General features: G+C 39.9%; 1 protein-coding gene across 9 annotated transcripts in view; it reads right to left on the bottom strand.

The window, feature by feature from the left end:
• Atxn2 (ataxin 2) overlaps positions 1 to 18,176 on the bottom strand; it is an 83,012-nt gene that overhangs the window by 26,314 nt on the left and 38,522 nt on the right. For 5 of the 9 annotated variants that reach the window (XM_057764160.1, XM_057764161.1, XM_057764162.1 and 2 more), the window contains exons 7-15: positions 14,298 to 14,389; positions 13,298 to 13,495; positions 11,950 to 12,128; positions 9,932 to 10,177; positions 7,322 to 7,504; positions 5,806 to 6,003; positions 5,363 to 5,470; positions 4,946 to 5,016; positions 1,089 to 1,393 (exon numbers count right to left, since the gene is read on the bottom strand). In XM_057764160.1, coding sequence (XP_057620143.1) covers positions 1,089 to 1,393; positions 4,946 to 5,016; positions 5,363 to 5,470; positions 5,806 to 6,003; positions 7,322 to 7,504; positions 9,932 to 10,177; positions 11,950 to 12,128; positions 13,298 to 13,495; positions 14,298 to 14,389 — 1,580 coding nt within the window. The remainder of the gene's footprint in view (positions 1 to 1,088; positions 1,394 to 4,945; positions 5,017 to 5,362; positions 5,471 to 5,805; positions 6,004 to 7,321; positions 7,505 to 9,931; positions 10,178 to 11,949; positions 12,129 to 13,297; positions 13,496 to 14,297; positions 14,390 to 18,176) is intronic. The other 4 variants (XM_057764167.1, XM_057764158.1, XM_057764164.1 and 1 more) reach the window with 2 other exon arrangements.

An 18,176-nucleotide genomic window follows, 5' to 3' on the forward strand; every position in this document is an offset into this window, starting at 1 on the left:
ACTGGCTGTTCTTCCAGAGGTCCTGCGTTCAATTCCCAGCAACCACATGGTGGCTCACAACCATCTATAGTGAGATCTGGTGCCCTCTTCTGGTATGCAGGTAGAATACTGTACACATAAACAAACAAACAAACAAATAAATAAAAGGGGGGGAAGAAAGACGGGGTTTCTTTGTGTAACAGTTCCAGCTATCGCCGGGCGATGGTGGCGCACGCCTTTAATCCCAGCACTTGGGAGGCAGAGGCAGGCGGATCTCTGTGAGTTCGAGACCAGCCTGGTCTACAGAGCTAGTTCCAGGACAGGCTCCAAAGCCACAGAGAAACCCTGTCTCGAAAAACCAAAAAAAAAAAAAAAAAAAAAAAAACAGTTCCAGATATCCTGGAACTAGCTCTGTAGACCACGGTGGCCTTGAACTCACAGAAATCTGACACCTCTGCCTCCCCCCCATGATGAAACTAAAGGTGTGTGCCACCATCGCCCAACTTGTGTCAATATTTTTTAATTACACACCTTGGGAAAAGCCACTGCTCTAATAATTTATTTTAACTGCATATCAAACATGAACAGTTAATCAACAACCTGTCATTCTAAAAGTTCAAATACTATTAGGTTGTTTGCTATCCAGAACACAAAAAGCCCACTAGGTCTATTAAATTGCTTTAATATGCCAGATGCAGAGAATTAAGTTTTATAAAGAAATGTATACTAAATAAACATTTGTTTCTGACAGAAAGTGCCTTGCAAGCATGGATACCAGTGCTGTACTCCCTTTCTCACCTAGGGCAGCAAACAGTTCTTGCAGACAGCAGAGTTAGGCACAACTAGAGTCCCAAGATAGGGCTTTCCAACTTTAACTTTGAATTTCTATGTCTCTACAGAAGTAGCTTTTCTCACCCCACACAATTGGGTGAAAATTAGAATGCTAAGAATTCAATGATGAGATTCAGTGAGGATTTACTAAACCAGCTCTTAGTAACAGCTACTTTGAAAGTTCTCTGTCAGCTTGCAGACAATTATAAGTGGAAGGAGAAATCCCTTAAGTCAAGATTTACTTGGAGAGAGGATGTGCTATATCCCAGGTTACTCACTCAGTTGCGTCTTTTTTCTCTTCTCGGTCATCCTTCTCTTGTTTGCAGGCTGGACTAGAAGTCTGCACCCCTTGGGATGTGACCTCAGGCCCCCTCTTATGCTCTGTGTTACTAAGTACAGAAGGGGAGATGCTAGGGCTGTTGGTCTTGCTGCTGCCACTGGTACAGTTGCTGCTGCTGTTGTCAATGAAAGCATCCTTAGCACTTGCTTCAATTTTGTCTTTAATCAAATCTCGTGACTTTTCTCCCTCTCTATTTTTGCTTAGAAGTTGATCCATAGATTCAGATGTAGAACTTGGCTGTAACTAAATAAAAGAAATAATTTCCTGTGAGTATAAGCAAAGCAGTATTGAAGAAGAGAATGAAATGCTTTGAATAAGGCTTTTTGTTCTTATTTTCAGAAGATGGCCTTTTGCCTTTTGAGACCAGGTCTTTGTACATAGCCCTAGTTGTTCTGGAACTCACTCTGTAGATCAGGCTTGCTTCATACTCAATGAGATCTGCTTTCCTGCCTTCTGAGTGTTGGAAGTAAAGGCCACCAAGCCTGGTTCAGAATACAGCTTTTTAAAAGCATCAATAACAGAATGATATAACACAACTTTAGTAATCAGAACCCAAAACTTAAGAGTTAATTATAAGCTGGGCTGAGCATAGTGACATAAACCTTTTGTTTGTTTGTTTTGTTTTTCGAGACAGGGTTTCTCTGTAGCTTTGGAGCCTGTCCTGGAACTAGCTCTTGTAGACCAGGCTGGTCTTGAACTCACAGAGATCAGCCCGCCTCTGCCTCCCGAGTGCTGGGATTAAAGGTGTGCGCCACCACTGCCCGTCAGTGACATAGCACTCAGGAAGCAGAAGCAGGTTTGGGAATTTTAGGCTTACACAGTGAGTTCTTAGTGTACATAGTAAACTCCAGGACAGCAAGGCTATGTAGAGAGAACATATCCTTACCCTCCACACATATTAGCTGAGTATGGTGGCTCATGCCTATAATTTCAGAACTTGGGAGGCAGAGACAAGCAGATCTCTGAATTTGAGGTCAGGCTGGTGTATAGAGCGAGATCCAAGACAGTCAGGGTTATTCTGAGAAAACCATGTTTTTAAAAATAAACAAAAAGATTAATTTACTTATTTAATGTAGGGGGAGTTGTCAGAGGACAACTTCTAGAAGTCAGTTCCCTCCTCCCATCATGTGGATCCTAGAAATTGAACTGAGATCACCAGACTTGGTGGAAGGTTCCTTAATTCCATAAGGCTACTCTAAAGTTTTAAAGTTCGGTCAAGGATATGAACAAACAGCAATGTAAACAAGAAAAACAAAAACAAAATCAAAAAAAGGAGGATAGTCAACATCATTAGCCATAAAAGCTCTGAATAGCAAAACTACAGTGAGACACCACTCCATATCCACAGATGACATAGACCACAATCAAAAACATGAACTCCAGCACCTTAAAGAGGAGAAACAGCTGCCCCACACATGGCCAGGTAACACACACCTGTGATACTGGCACTTGAAAGGCTGAGGCAGGAGACTGAGTATTTGGGGGAGCTGGTTCCTGTCTCAAAACCAAACCCAAAATAAAAATAAAAGGTATTTGCTGGCTGCTGCTAATGGAGTGTACAATAGTGACTATGCCATGGTAAAATGACTGGTAACTCTATTCACTACCTCAGGACACAGAGTTCTCAATCCTAGAAAAATGATAACATATGTTCACAAGAAACCATACTTTAATGTTCACGGTAGCATTTCTCATCCTTGTAAGAAAGTAAGAAAAACCCATAGCCACTGAGCATTAATCATAACAAAGCAGTGCTGTACATGCCAACATGCATTGTGTGTCTCAAACAACCAAATCATTAAATAGACTAATAAAACAGGCTGTTCTCAAAAGATTTAATACAAATGTTTAAGATCACTAGCTATGAAAGAAATCTGAATTAAAACCCCATTGAGGAAATTAAGAAAGACAGATGAGTCATTCAAAGTGTGAAGTCATCCTAAAGAGCACCCGGTTAGTTGCATGCTGCACATAACACCTGTGACTTCAGTACCGAGGGACCTAAAGCCTCTGACCTCCCCAGTTACACACAATTAAGTTAAATTTAAAGAAAAAGATTTTTGTTTGTCTAGAGTCTCAATATGCAGTTCTGGTTGTTCTAGATCTCACTTTTAGACCAGGATAGCTTAAAATTCAGAGATCTGCCTCAGAGTGCTGAGATTAAGACATGTGCCACTAGGTCCAACTAAAAACAAAACAAAACAACATGAAAATTTAAATATACACACTCTATCTTAACCCAGTCAGAATGGCAGAAACAAATAGCAAATGCTGGTGAGGTTGTGGGAAAAGGAGAACCCTTACACTATGCTGGTGGGAACATAAACTAGTCCAATCTCCAAGACTGAAATATAGTGGGGCTGGAGGGCTGGCTCAGTGGTTAAGAGCATCTCTGAATTTGAGGCCATCCTGTTCTAAAAGTGAGATTCAGGACACCCAGAGCTGTATGGACCCCAGAACCCATACCAGGAAGCTCCCAACCAGCTCTAGAAGATTATCACACTCTTGGACTTTAGGGGCACCTGCACTCGTGAGTTCCAGCACACAGACAGATACACATACACAATTAAAAATAATAAACACCAACTGTATAGAACTGTCAAAGGTTAAAGGTTACATTTTAAATGTAACTTGGTTTCTATAAGTTTTGTGTGGGAGAATGAAAAAGTCACAAAAGGCTCTGGATACACCAGGAAAGCTTGACTTAGGATAAGAAGGAATTACATTACAGGAAGACTCTCGCCATTGGGGCTGGGTGTGGAGCACAGTGGTTACAGCCCTGGGTTCAAATCTCAGCACCAGCAATATGAATGAACAAGTGAATGAATTTTACACAATTACTATACTTGTTCACAAAGTAGATCTGAACCAGCTCAGAACATCAGGAGCATTATACCTTCCATGCACACCAGAAGTATTGACATGCCCTTACTCTCAACTACAAACCTACTGAGGCAGCCACTCAGACAGACACCAAAGCTTTAGTGTGTTGTTTTGCACTGTAAGATAATATTCTTTCATTTGTTACCTGTAGCCTTAAAACAAAACAAACAAAAAAACCTTGTGATTTAAGTTACTGCACTTAGAACAAAGACATCTTTAAGAGTAATTGTCAAGGGACTAGTGAGATGGCTCAGTGGTTAACAATGCTTACTGCTCTTTCACAGGATCCAAGTTCAACTTCTAACACCCACATCAGGCATCTCACCATCACCTTAACCCAAGTTCCAAGTGCAGACCTCTTCTGGTCTCATAGGACTTCTAAACTTACCCACCTACAGACAGACAGACACTTGCTCTCTTTCTCTTAAAATAAATCCGGTGGAGCTGGGCGGTGGTGGCGCACGCCTTTAATCCCAGCACTTGGGAGGCAGAGGCAGGAAGATCTTTGTGAGTTCGGGGCCAGCTTGGTCTACAAGAGCTAGTTCCAGGACAAAGAATCCCTGTCTTGAAAAATAAAAAAAACAAACAAAATCCAGTGGGCTGGAAAAATACATTAGCAGTTAAGAGTTCAGTTCCCAGCACCTATATGATGGCTTATGGTCACCTGCAACTCTATCTCTAGGCAATCTGTTGCTTATTCTGGTCTCCAAGGACAATGAAAATGCTCATGATCCACATACATAATGCAAACACTCATATGCATAAAAATCTTTACAAAAAAGTTTAATTTTCTGCACATGTGACTGTGTGTATGTGTGTGTGTGTATGTTAAAACTGTATTTTGTGAACTGGTCATATAAAAATTACTATTTTCTTTTTTAATTCTAACCAATCAGTTGATAGGGAACTTACCCTAAAATCATTCTTAAACTTCTTTAAATCATCAATCTGTTTTCTATGTTCAGAAACAACTGGTGACATACCTGTAAAACCAAAACCTGTTAGATTCCAATTTACTTCTGACCTTAAACTTAAAATTCTGTTAGTATGAGATATTAGAAATGAGTACAGAGGCTAGATGTGGCGGCACACTCCTTTAATGCCTTTATTCCCATGTGGGGTAAGGGAGATAAATAAAAAATGAGAACAGCTCTATCACCTGAAGACTAACGGATATTTAAAATACCCATTCCACTTGGTATCTAATAGCACGTACATTACATATAAACAAATTTTAGAAGGAAGGCACTCAGTATGGAGTACGAAATTAGTTAGAGAAACACTGTTCTATCTCTGTAATTACACCTAAAAAATTTAACAAATTCTAACCTTTGTTTTCAACTTTTGAAAAGCTAGATGATGTTTCATTTGCTTTAATAGTTTCCTTATTCCCTGCAGGAGAGTTCTGCCTCTGATCTTGAAGCCTGGACTCTTTAGCTAGAAAACAAGTTAAAAAAGAAAACATCATCAGATAGACGTTAGGAAAATATCACGAGAAAACGCCAAATACTTCCAATTTTTTGGTTTGGGGAAAAAGTTTCATTTAAACAAAGGGTTTTCCCTGTTAATCATCACACCAAAACTCGGTAAGCATGTTCATACAACAGACATGTCACACCAGAGCAATTCAGAACCTCTGATACCAGACATTAAATAATATAAATGGGACAGTAGTAACATAGATAGCTATCTTGCTTCCAAAAAACACCACTCTATGTTCAGAAGCTCTTGATCATACGGTGTTAGAATAGGAAAAGACCTTTATTTCATACCCTCAATAGATGGGGTCAGAGCTCTGTTGGATGCAGGGCTGGCAGGAGTAGGAGATGCAGCTGGAACAGGCATGGAAACTGCTTCAGTAGGGATGATACCAGCTTGGGGAGAAGCAAGCACAGGCCCACTGGGAGTGTTTCCAATACTGTTCTGCCTGGGAGACCTGGGTCTGTGAGTTTTTGGAGATAACCTTGGAACTAAAAGCAAAGAGATATTCATTAAATTCTCAGAAACCACTAATACCTAAGTACAGATGTGCTTTGAGTGCAGCTCAACACCAGAGTTCAGTGGCAAGCCAAATTACACCAAGGGAAAAAAATAGTAATAAGTTACTTGTTAAGGTGAGAGAGAGAGAGAGACAGAGACAGAGAGAGACAGAGAGAGACAGAGAGACCCCTATTTCTAACTGCCTCTTCCCATCAACACAGTAAGTAAAATCCCTTTGGTAGATGTTGCCCAGACTACGTGCTTTTTCCTACAACATCAAGTTCCAGTGCCAGTGCTGAGGGAAATTAGGACACAAAGCATAAAGGGTATCTAACACAGAAACAATGAATGACTTAAACATAACTGCTTATTTACAGAGTTCAGACTCAAGAGATTAATGAAAATGGTTCAGTTTGCATTACTTTGGTGACTTCTTTGTGAAGTCACAAGCATCACAGAAGTGTTCACTACTCTGATTCTCAGTGTATCCCTTGCAGCTGTCACTCCTCTCTTACTTCAAATTAGGTTGATACTCTCAAATTCAATTCCAGATCATCCAATTAACGCCAAAGGAGCAGAACAGCTCAAGAGTCTTCTCTCACCTACTATTTTCTTTTCAGTTTTCAGTTAAGGTCAAGGGGAACAGCAATAAGGAATTTATAGGGCAATTACTACGACTGCAGACTATACAAGGCTGTAGCAAAAAACAAACAAGCAAACAAAAATATCAAACCAAACAAACAAAAAAACCAGACACTTAACAGTACTGGGCTTTTGTTTAATCTTAAAACCCTCCTTCTGGCAAAGGTCTATGGGCTAATTAAGAAAAGGACAAAGAGAAGAGCCGGCAAAGGCTCTGGCTCTGCAGTCCTGGGAGAAAACACTAGGGACTGACCAACACAAGAGTCGAAGCAGTCTGGGCCTAACTACATCTGCTGCTCAAATGACCCTGATCATTACAGCTACTGACAGTCAGTCTCTTCTCAGGCTACTCATAAAAGATGAACTTCCTGCTGTGTAGACTAGTCCTTGAAGGTCACCAGGTGAGTATCTGCTTATTCCACATGCAGATGCCATGGAAACATGCTGAAAACTGAATATAGGGACAGCTGCAGAATGATGGGACAGTTCCTTCAACTAGTGCCATGAACACCTGTGATATTTTATAACCGGCAACTCCTACTTATGGCACCATATTTAATGTGACTCTGTACTTACTTTCAAATCTTCCGCTCAGCTCTACTGTACATAGACTATAATGACAGAACTCATCACTGTCACATATCATATTGACAGTGTCATACCTACCCCCACTGACAACTGAGGACCACGTTCCCCCTGCAGGACTGGTCCTTGCCACTGGAGGAGCAGCTGCTTCACTTGGGGGATTGTGGGATACAAATTCTAGGCCGCTAGACATGGAGCCTCTCCCAGCAGAGACTCTGTGATTCCGAGGGTGCCGCTGAGCCTTTGGAGACATCCTTGGAGGGCCTGAGAAAGACATGATGGACATCGTGTAAGTCCTGCAGTATTCACCTTACTGTTTTTTGGCTAAATACAGACATATACTCTTACTTCCCTAACAGATTTTCATTGTTTAAAAAAATGAAAATATGAAATAAAATAAACCACAATGTTCTGATTTTTGGCCACACTAAAAATTATTTTGTGGGATGTCAGTTATCTAAGTACATTTTATTTCCCCTTTTAAGGTTTATTTTTACTTTTAACTATGCTGTGTATGTGTCTATGTGAGGGTATGTGTACACTGAGTTCAGGTGTTGAGCCACCTGACAAGGGTGCTGGGAACTGAACTTAGGGTCTCTGGAAAAGCAGAAGCTCTCTAACAGCTGACCCATCTTTCCAGCCTTATTTCCCTTTGTTTTTAAAGCAAGGGGGAGATAAATCAAACAATACAGCATACTTGTATAACTACACTTTGCATATAAAAATAAGTTATACTAAAGTTTTAATAGGAATTACAGCTGCATGGTAAGATATTCTTACTTTACCTTTCTACATGATTTTACTACATCCAAAATGAGACAAAAAATTGGTTTTATAGTGTTAGGGACCCCATCCTTGTTAGGCCAGCATTCTATCTCTGAGTTCTTTAGGGCCCTGGGGTGGCGGTAGTTCTAAAAACAGAAACCTCAGTTCTACCCTCTTTTGTCATGGTCATCAAGTTTATGAATCGTGGCTGCCATGTGAGGCCTGAAGAACGACATCTAGCAGAAATCTGCACTGTGTGCATTGTTGACAAACCATTACTGATTCTGCCAGTCATCAGGGACGGGGTGTCTACAGCCATCAGCAATGCAGTACTAAGCCACTGAGTAAAAACACAATCCCAGAACTACCTTTCTCATAGCCTTAAGTGCAGCTAACACATGCTCTCTTTGTGTTCTTAGTGGGAACATAGTCAGGCATGATCTCTGAGAAAATGCTAACTAATGCCAGGACTTTATTTTTTAAACTTTATTACTATTTTATATGTATGGTATGGGAAGGGGCTTGTACGCCATGGCGTGTGTAAAAAGTCAACTTTGTGGAGTGAGTTCTCTGTTTCCAGCTTTACATGAGTTCCAGAGACCAAATTTAGGTCATCAGGCTTGCATGGCAAGGACTTTTAGCCAGAGCCTCCTCACCAGTCTACTGTTAGGGCTTTCAACTGGAGGTACCAGCACCCCAGAACAATGTAGAGCATTTTTTGTGGGCAATCTAGGAGCAGCCCTCCCATCTGATTACAATGTGCTGCTCAAGGTTCACTTGGACTCGTGTTCTCATGAAATAAATTGAACACCTTTACCCCAATGGTCTGCAATAGAGCTCTATGCTGCTGCTAGGAACCACTATGAGAAGCACACATTAAAAGTCATTGAAATTTGTCTTTGCAACATTACAATCTTCAGTCATAAAGATCCATTCTGCCTAGGTGAATACAGTTTACCCTAAACAGCTTCTTCAGGAAACTTTATCAGTCTTAATCAGCTATATTTATCATGACTTTATCAAGATAATCTGATTAAAACATTAACAGAAATATTTTGAACAAAGGACATTGTCATTTAGAACAAAGGATTTTTTTAACTTACAAACAGAATGCTACCTTTTGGGGGCAGGATATGGGGGTGGCTGGGACAGGGTCTCACCATATATATAGTCCTGACTGGCTCAGAACTAATTAAAAGCCAAACTGGCAATCCTCTTGCCTATGTCCCAGGCACTGGGATTATAGGCATGTGCCACCATTCAAAGTATATGAATTCAGCATCAAATACAAATAATTTTGACAAGAGCAAAGAAGACAAAAAAAAGTCTCAAATTTATACCTGTCTTTTAATTGATAAATTTTAAAGGCCTCCCCCTAGATTAAAGTAGCCTTTCACTATAAGACTAATTTAAAAATAAATATTCAATTAAATTTACAGTTCCTCAGGCACCCTAAAAACTACTGTTACCTGAGGATAGACATGCAAAGTCACTATAAGGGATATCATGGATCACAAAGGACCCCAAAATAGCACTCCTGCCTTTGGCCAACAGGAAGGTTCACTGGCACCATGGCCAAAGAGCTGGAATGTGGCAGGGTTCTATCCACCCATGCCCGGAAGCAGCAAGTAAATCACAGCCTCTTTTTATCATTGTTACTGTCTGGGGCTGTGATCTTCTTGGGCTGCAAAGGAGCATCATTTACAGACAGGTCAGACCTCATCTTTACAGAGCTTTACACACAGCACGTATCAAGGTTTACTCTACTGAACAAAAGGTTAATAGAAATAGTTTTAATAAACTAAAGTTAAAACACAGAAATTATAGGTTAATAAATAATGAAGAGGAAACTATTTTGTAATCATAAACTCACGAAGGATTTAAACAAAGACAAACAAAAAACATGAACAAATCGTGGTATTGTACCTTCTGAAGACATGCGTTTAGGCACAGTAGAGACAGGAGCTGGAGAACCATGAGCAGAGGGGTGAGACGGGGGTCTGGATGGCCTCGAGGGGGGCCTGGAGGGCGGCCTTGTAGGGGTGGCTGCCCGAGGTGGAAGAGAGTTGGGACCTGACTGGTAGCGAGAAGGTGGGCGAGAGGAAGGAGATGGGCAAGGCGATGGCCAGGGAACACCTGACAGAACAAATGATATGAAGGAAAGTATAAAAACTAAAGAAAAAAATGAGGGAAAAAGTAAACAGAAAAAAAAAGTAAAATGACAAAAATGATTTCTTGTACATTTTAACCCTTTGAGGACAGTCATTTGATTTGTGATAAGTTTTAGCATAACTTAACTCACACAAATTCACATTTTACTTTAACCTCCTTAAAATTAAGTCTGTTTAAATGAATCCACGTTCCCAAAGGGTTAATTAGGATCTACACATACTACTGAAGAAGACAGTTAAGACTCTGCCTAGTAGCCCCACTTCTTCAGCCACTGTCAGCCATCACTTGTGAAGAGAATGTCACACACACATCATTTCCCTCAATAAACACATTAACTCCTGCTCAGGAAGGCCATCTACTTTACTGGTTTTAGCTCTGAACAATAAAAAGAAATAGCAGATACTGAATCTAATGTAAAAAGCCGTTTTCTTATGTTCACCTGAGATTTTCATAAGTTCTACATTTGAACAGTTTCAGTTTCAAAGCTTATTAATCAAGTCCCATTTAGGTAGAATAAAACCTTCTACTGTTTTCTAGAATGCTGGAGTAATAGCACTGGGTACTTTTGTAAAACAAATCTTATTTCAACACACTAGAAAGGGCCCCATGTATTTACAGCCTGCTATACCAATGCAAAGAACTGCAAACTGCAGGGCACAGGCCAGGCACTGTGTGGTCCTTTCCCTGGTGCTTAGCTTTAGGGGGCTACACACACTTGTATATCACACATTTTTCAGCTCCCTTCAAATTTTTAACTTGAAAAATCTATTCATAAACAACTGAAAATCTTTACTCGGTAAGCAAAGAAATTTCCACCATTACTAGGTAGAGAAAATACTCAAGAGGGTTTACTTGGAAAGGAATTCTGGAGATAAAATTAGAAAGTTACCGTGCCTTGTTTTCATACATCTGAAATTCCTCTCCTCCTTTCCTTTCTTTACGATGAGGTCACACATGACCCAGACTGGCCTCAAACTCCCTCTGTAGCCTAGACTGGCTTGACTGCTCATCCCTCTGCCTCAGGTGTGAGCCTCCTTATCCAGCCTGCACTGTTCTAACATTCAACACCTGAAACCGGCTGTACATTCTTTTCCCTGAGTAACAACACACTACTGCTGTCAATTACCATATTTCCATATAATTCATCTATGCTACTCAGTCTACCAGATGTCTATTAACACCTATAATCTGTACTCACCCGACAGAAGACACTACAGAAAGTGCCTTCCTACTAAAGGTCCAAACTGCTGCACTCTAACACCTTCCCTCAGAAACCAAAGGTTCTGTGCTGTATTTTCCCCAATTCTCACATGATTTTATTCATTTGACTCTTGCTCATGTCTGATATTATAAACTACCCTAAGTTCTCCCTTGAAGTAAACAGAATGGTAATCTATCACAGTTAATAAAAATGAATCTGCATTTACTAGGATGCCTTCCACATGAACTATGCCTACAGCTTTATTAACCACAGTTTTTAAAATAGAGAACCTCCTCAAGAACTTTCAATTTGTATGTGGAGTGTTTTTAGACCAAATGAGTATGAGAGAGATGCAACAGCTCAGGACCGTGTTGTCCCTCTAAATGTGCCAAAGACATATATGATGTTATACTATCTGATAGCCACAAAACAAAACTAAGTTATACATTAATACTACTCCACAAAATCCAAATACGGCATGCACATTCCTATCCACTATGTAAACTCTTAAAATATTTAGATATCTCTATATTTGATCAATAATATTAACAAATCTGGTCAAAATACTTGCCTCCATTAACTACTCTTTGGTCTGAACCAGAGTTCGGGTTGAAATCTGAAGCATGAGAAGCAGCTCTTGATGGCATGGAGCCTGGTCCAGGTTGGCCCATCCGTGGTGAGCTCTGTCTCCCGCTGCCCCAGGATATGACTTCTCTGTTTCTTTGTCCAGGAGGAATATATTTATTTTCCCTGGAAATAAGAGATCCTATAAGTCATTTATGCTAAAAAGTACGGGGTTAACAAAATACACTTAAGTTACAAAGCTAAAGAGAAACCCTGTCTTTAAAAACCAAAAAAGAAACAAAACAAAAAATACATTTACAGGTACATTAGGGAGAGGAGCAGCCACCACACTGCCTCGTGGCTCTGGGTTGCCTCCCGCCAGCAGCTTAAGCTGTGCTAACTTTCACCTCCCTGACACTCCATGATGATTAGAAAAGTCACAAACCTCAGCTGTAAAACCTTGAAGACAGGATGGAGCTCCTGTTTTACCCACAATGTGGCAGATGTTCAACAACATGTTTATGAATAAGTGAGAGACACACAAGCCCCGCAAATGCACAAAACCACTGAGTCATCATTTCTCCAAGTTTACTTCACACTGTTTCTAGCTCACGTGCTCTCAGAACAACCATCAGAAAAGCTGAATTTCCAAGTAAGGCTCAAGCCTCCCTGGTTTCCAGCCTTCTCACAGTCAGTCAGTCTAGCAGTTAACCACTTTCTCTCAGCTGCATACTGTCACACAGAAAGGGCTCTCTGACTCAGAGTGTGTTTTTTCCTTACTGTTACCTACAAGTCACTCTTCAAATATGGCATACAAGTACTTCTGCCACCTGTACCATGGCATCCAAAATACTGTTCCTGGGTTCTTAGCTTCCACCTGAAGAGGCCAGACTCTCTTACAGGCTCATGTTTCTGCAGAGGTGAAAAATAAATTCCCACACTGCAGGTGGCAAACAGGCCCCATTATCTTATCAAAAATGTCACCTCCTGGTGAGGCTCTTGAACTACACAGGAATTCTAGTGCATTCCCACTCCAGATGTCCCTAGTACTCTGAAAAGACTTTTACCCTGCAAACCAGAGTGTAGGGCCAAGTCACTGGGTCCCTCTGACCCTTATTTTAAGGAGCTCCTCAGTGTCTGGGCTGGGTCCTCTTATATTTGACACTTGACTCCAGAGAGCTGCATCCCCAAAAATAATATCAAGATGATCATGACCTTTTCTCTAAAAGAATCTTACGACAAACCCATCAGCATTTTCTACCTAAGCTTCATGAAAGAGGAAACAGTTGGACTACATCTTCTCACACAGTCGGTGAATGTGTCTGAAACACTGCATTGGAGTTTTCTTTAAATACCTAGTGTTTGTGCCATGCCCCTCGCGCTCACTGCAGTTTCTCTGGACCGCTGTGTATTTTTCTTCCTCGCTTCTGTCATCATTCTCAAGGGCCACACGAGCTTTGTACTGAGCACTGGATTCAATTTCCTCTGCTAACTGGTTTGCCCTTGCCTCCCGTTTTAGAAACTCTTCTGAGTTATCCCTTTCTAAGGGAACCCTAAACAAAGAAAAGAAGACATGAGTGCTCGTTTCAATGCCATACTTCTGTTATGGATCACATACAACTATTAAGAAAGTTTAGAGAATGGGGTCACCAGAGACATTGTTAAAGTAAGGGGGCTTGTTATCATAAATCAAAATATGCATTTTTTATTACATAGAACATTTACTATTTCAAGAAATGGTTCGTGCAAACCCTATCCCTGTAAATTTAACTTTTTAAAAATATTTATTTATTATGTATACAATATTCTATTTGCGTGTATGTCTGCAGGCCAGTAGAGGGCACTAGACCTCATTACAAATGGTTGTGAGTCACCATGTGGTTGCTGGGAATTGAACTCAGGACCTTTGGAAGAGCAGGCAATGCTCTTAACCTCTGAACCATCTCTCCAGCCCCTAAATTTAACTTTTTTACAAATTAAAAAGACAAAATGTATTTTGACCAGAAAACAAAAAAACTTATCCCTTGTTTTAATGTGAGTTTGTAAGTCTAAATAGTTAACAAAAACAAATGTCACATTTTTTACTTATTCATTCATTTGGTTTTTTTGGGACAGGGTTTCTCTGTGTAGCCCTGGCCAAGCTGGAACTCACTCTGTAGACCAGGATGGCCTCGAACTCAGAGATCCGCCTGCCTTTCTCCTGAGTGCTGGGACTAAAGGTGTGTGCCACCAGCAACAGCTTTGATTTTGTTTTGATGTGTAATGTAAAAATAAAACAGAAACATTTATTCAATAATGTAATTTAAGCCAATGAAGACAAATTAGCTAGAATAAAAGAGAACTTTGTGAACTTACGTATATGAAGATAAACTGCTATCATATGTGGACACTACACCGTAATTCTCTTCATTATATCGAAACATATCATTGGGATCCCATCCATTAGACTAGAAGGAAAATGAAGATCATTTGTCAAAATGTAACTTTTTAATTCAGCTACAACCAATTTTTGCAAAAACATATAACAAACTGTACTGGCTGGACCTAACACCACCCCTTTCTTCCACAAACACCAAACTTGCCTTTAGAAATCTTTTAAAGAAAGCTAGACATAGCTCATACCTGCCACATCAGCTCTTAGAAGACTGTGACAGGAGGGTGTTTTGAGTTCAAGGACAGCCTGGGCTACGGTTAAAAAAAAAAAAAAGCCCTATTTCAAAAAACAAAAGCAAACAACTCTTTAGAAAAAAACTCTTCTTACACCGATTGTCCTCGTAGATTAGTAGGTGATTACATAAGTTATCTGAGAGGATATGAGAAAAACTTAGACCATCATGAATCCAGGGCCTCTGGGTCAAAGTTTTCCCCTTCAGTTGTGCTAACAGCCTTCCCCACTTCCATCGCTAAACTGGGCCTTAGAAGAACAAGAGGTGCACTGTGATAGCCAAAACATGTGGGAAAGAAAAAGCAGCCAAAATCTTTCCTACTGGATTTCCATGCCAGAACAATACTGTGCCCTTCCACTGTCCCTTCCCCTAGACAAGTAAGGAAGGGCAGCATAAAGGAATGGGAAAGCAAATGGGGTAATGCCACACAAGCTATGTTTTAAAACTCTTTGCCATGAACAGTTGCAGGAGGGATCTCAGCAATAGCTATGGGTTCCACACACCTAACTTCCAACCTCAACACCGTTACCCTTCATCAGTGAAAGAGGAAACTGCCACTCTCAAAACATGGGCTGTATTCTTCTGGAAGAACTGGGCAAATACAGAAGAATCTCCAGAGACAGGTATCAATAGATGACTTGCCACACACTTTTCCCATGTCCAATTGTACTTTGAAATCCTGATAGGCTAAAGCTGGAGAGGTGGCTCTGTGGTCAAGAACACACATTACTTTTCCAGAGGATGTGGTGAAGGAAGACAGCTAACTCCCACAAGCTGTCTTTAGGACTCCACATGCACGCCACGGTACACATGTGTTCTCTCTCTCTCTCTCTCTCTCTCTCTCTCTCTCTCTCTCTCTCTCTCTCTCTCTTTCTCTCAAATTGGAAGACTATGACTTCTATAATCTCAATGATACACCATACTAAACAGAAAAATATCCACCAAAACTAAACATGTTCAAATTTCAAGGCACGTAAGTAACAACTATTAGGAATTTCTCAGGCTTAAGACAAAGGTTTTAAGATTAAGAGCTCTTACTGCTAAGCCAGGTGTGGTGGGACAAGCCTTTAATCCTAGCACTCAGGAGGTAGAGGTAGATGGATCTGATTTCAAGAACAGCCAAGTTTACAGAGCAAGTCGGTGCTACAGAGAGAAACTTAGTCTAAAACAAACAAAAAAATCCTAACAACCAAGAAACTTTGAAGAAAAGTAATATGCATTGCTAGCGGGAATGCAAGGTGGTAAACCCCATTGGATATCAGTGTGGGAATTTCTCAGAAAATTAGAAAACAACCTTCCTCAAGACCCAATAATACCACTTTTGGGAATATATCCAAAGGATACTCAATCGTGCCACAAGGACATGTGCTCAACTATGTTCACAGCAGCTTTGTTTGTCATAGCCAGATCCTGGAAACAACCTAAATGCCCCTCGATCGAAAAATGGAGAAGGAAAATGTGGTACATTTACACAATGGAGTACTACACAGCAGAAAAAAATAACAACAGCTTGAATTTTGCAGAAAAATGGATGGAGCTAGAAAACATCATTTTGAGTGAGGTAACCCAGACACAGAAAGACAATTATCACATGTACTCACTCATAGGTGGTTTTTAAACATAAAGCAAAGAAAGCCAGCCTACAAACCACAATCCCAGAGAACTTAGACAACAATGCGGACACTAAGAGAGACTTACATGGGAAGTAGAAAGTAGAAAAAGACAAGATCTCCTGAGTAAATTGGGAACATGGGGACCTTGGGGGAGGGGTGAAGGCGGGAGGGGAGAGACAGGGAGGGGAGCAGGGAAAAATGTAGAGCTCAATAAATATCTATAAAAAATGTATTAAGAAAAAGAAAATCATCTTGTCAAGACTGGCAGAAGCCTAGCGCAGCTTCAAAACCCTCTGCATGTCTAGTGATAACTATGACATTTAATCAGAATAAATTCTTTGGTTAGTCCTCACAGCAAAAAAAATAAATAAATAAAAATAAATAAATAAAAATAGGGTAATAATAATAAAATAAAATAAAACGTAACAACAAAAGAGATCCAGTACTCATGCAGAGGAATGAGGTTGGATTTGCAGCACCTGCATGGCAGCTCTCAACACCCTACAATTCCAGCTCCAGGGAATCTGATGACCTCTTCTAGTCTTTACGTGTATATAAACTCATTTGTACACACACACAATATGTATTTTTTTAATTTAAATACAGTATTGCGGGGCTGGAGAGATGGCTCAGAGGTTAAGAGCATTGCCTGCTCTTCCAAAGGTCCTGAGTTCAATTCCCAGCAACCACATGGTAGCTCACAACCATCTGTAACGGGGTCTGGTGCCCTCTTCTGGCCATCAGGCATACACACAGACAGAATATTGTATACATAATAAATATTTTTTAAAAAAATACAGTATTGCTACTCTGAAACTTGGTTTTTCTGTGAGTAAGTATATTAGGTATTTTTCCCATTTGAATACTAATTTTTGGTAGTAATGCATTTCTATTAAGAAATTCATGATTTCATAATGGGTACCTACTTACAGAAATAATAAAAATAGCCTGAAACACAATTATTTGCATGTATTATAGATATATTAGGACCAAGGTAAATGTTCTATTTTTAATTTATATATTTTCTTTTTCTTAAAAAGACAGGGTCTCACAGTGCAACCCAAGCAGGCCTTGAACTTAAGAATCCAACTGCCTCTGCCTCCTAAGTGTTGAGACTAAGGGGTATGCACCACCACAATCATCTAAGTCAATTCTTAGTAGTAGTAGTAGTGATAGAATAAACCACAGCTTATTTTAATATTTTTTAATTTTAAATTTTAATTTTTAATAAACAGTGTTACTCTCTCCACAAAACCTCAAGGAACTTATCACCTAACAGAGTAAAAAGTGTACCAGCTTCCCATCACAAAGGGCAGTGATACACATTTGAAAACCATTATAGTAAGTTTAGGTGAATCTTGAAAATTTGAAGATTAACCATGCTAGCCATCCGGGGCAGTTCTGTTCTATTAGCCAGCTAAGCTCTTAGAGAAGATACTATTTACTACATTACTATGCCTTAGATACTAAATTCGGGTTCTCTGTTCACAATACAAGGTTCTTTGCTTACTTAACCTTATTCATGGCTCAGCTTAACATTAAATCTCTATGCTCTAATGTAGAGATGGCTCAGTGTTTATAAGTACTGACTGCTTTTCCAGAGGACCCAGGTTCAATCCCCAGCATCCACATGGAAACTCACGATTATCTGTAACTCCAATTCTAGGGGATCTGATACCCTATTCTGGCCTCTAAGGCATATGTGCACAGATATACATGCAATACACCCATATACCTAAAATAAAATAAAATTGAAAAAGTTCTATGTTCTATCATAACGCCTAGATGACATGTAGATGGCATGTCAGAAGAAAACCAAAAACAATTCAAGATGTACACACATTTCAGAAACAAGTTTCTGTAGAGAACGATACTAATTTAAGTTCAAGGAATTTAGGCAATGCTTTAATTTTAATGTAACATAATTATTTTTTTGTGGTTGCTATTTTTTCACC

This window comes from Chionomys nivalis, chromosome 3 (genome assembly GCF_950005125.1).
Source record: "Chionomys nivalis chromosome 3, mChiNiv1.1, whole genome shotgun sequence".
In the NCBI taxonomy this organism is placed as follows: Eukaryota; Metazoa; Chordata; class Mammalia; order Rodentia; family Cricetidae; genus Chionomys; species Chionomys nivalis.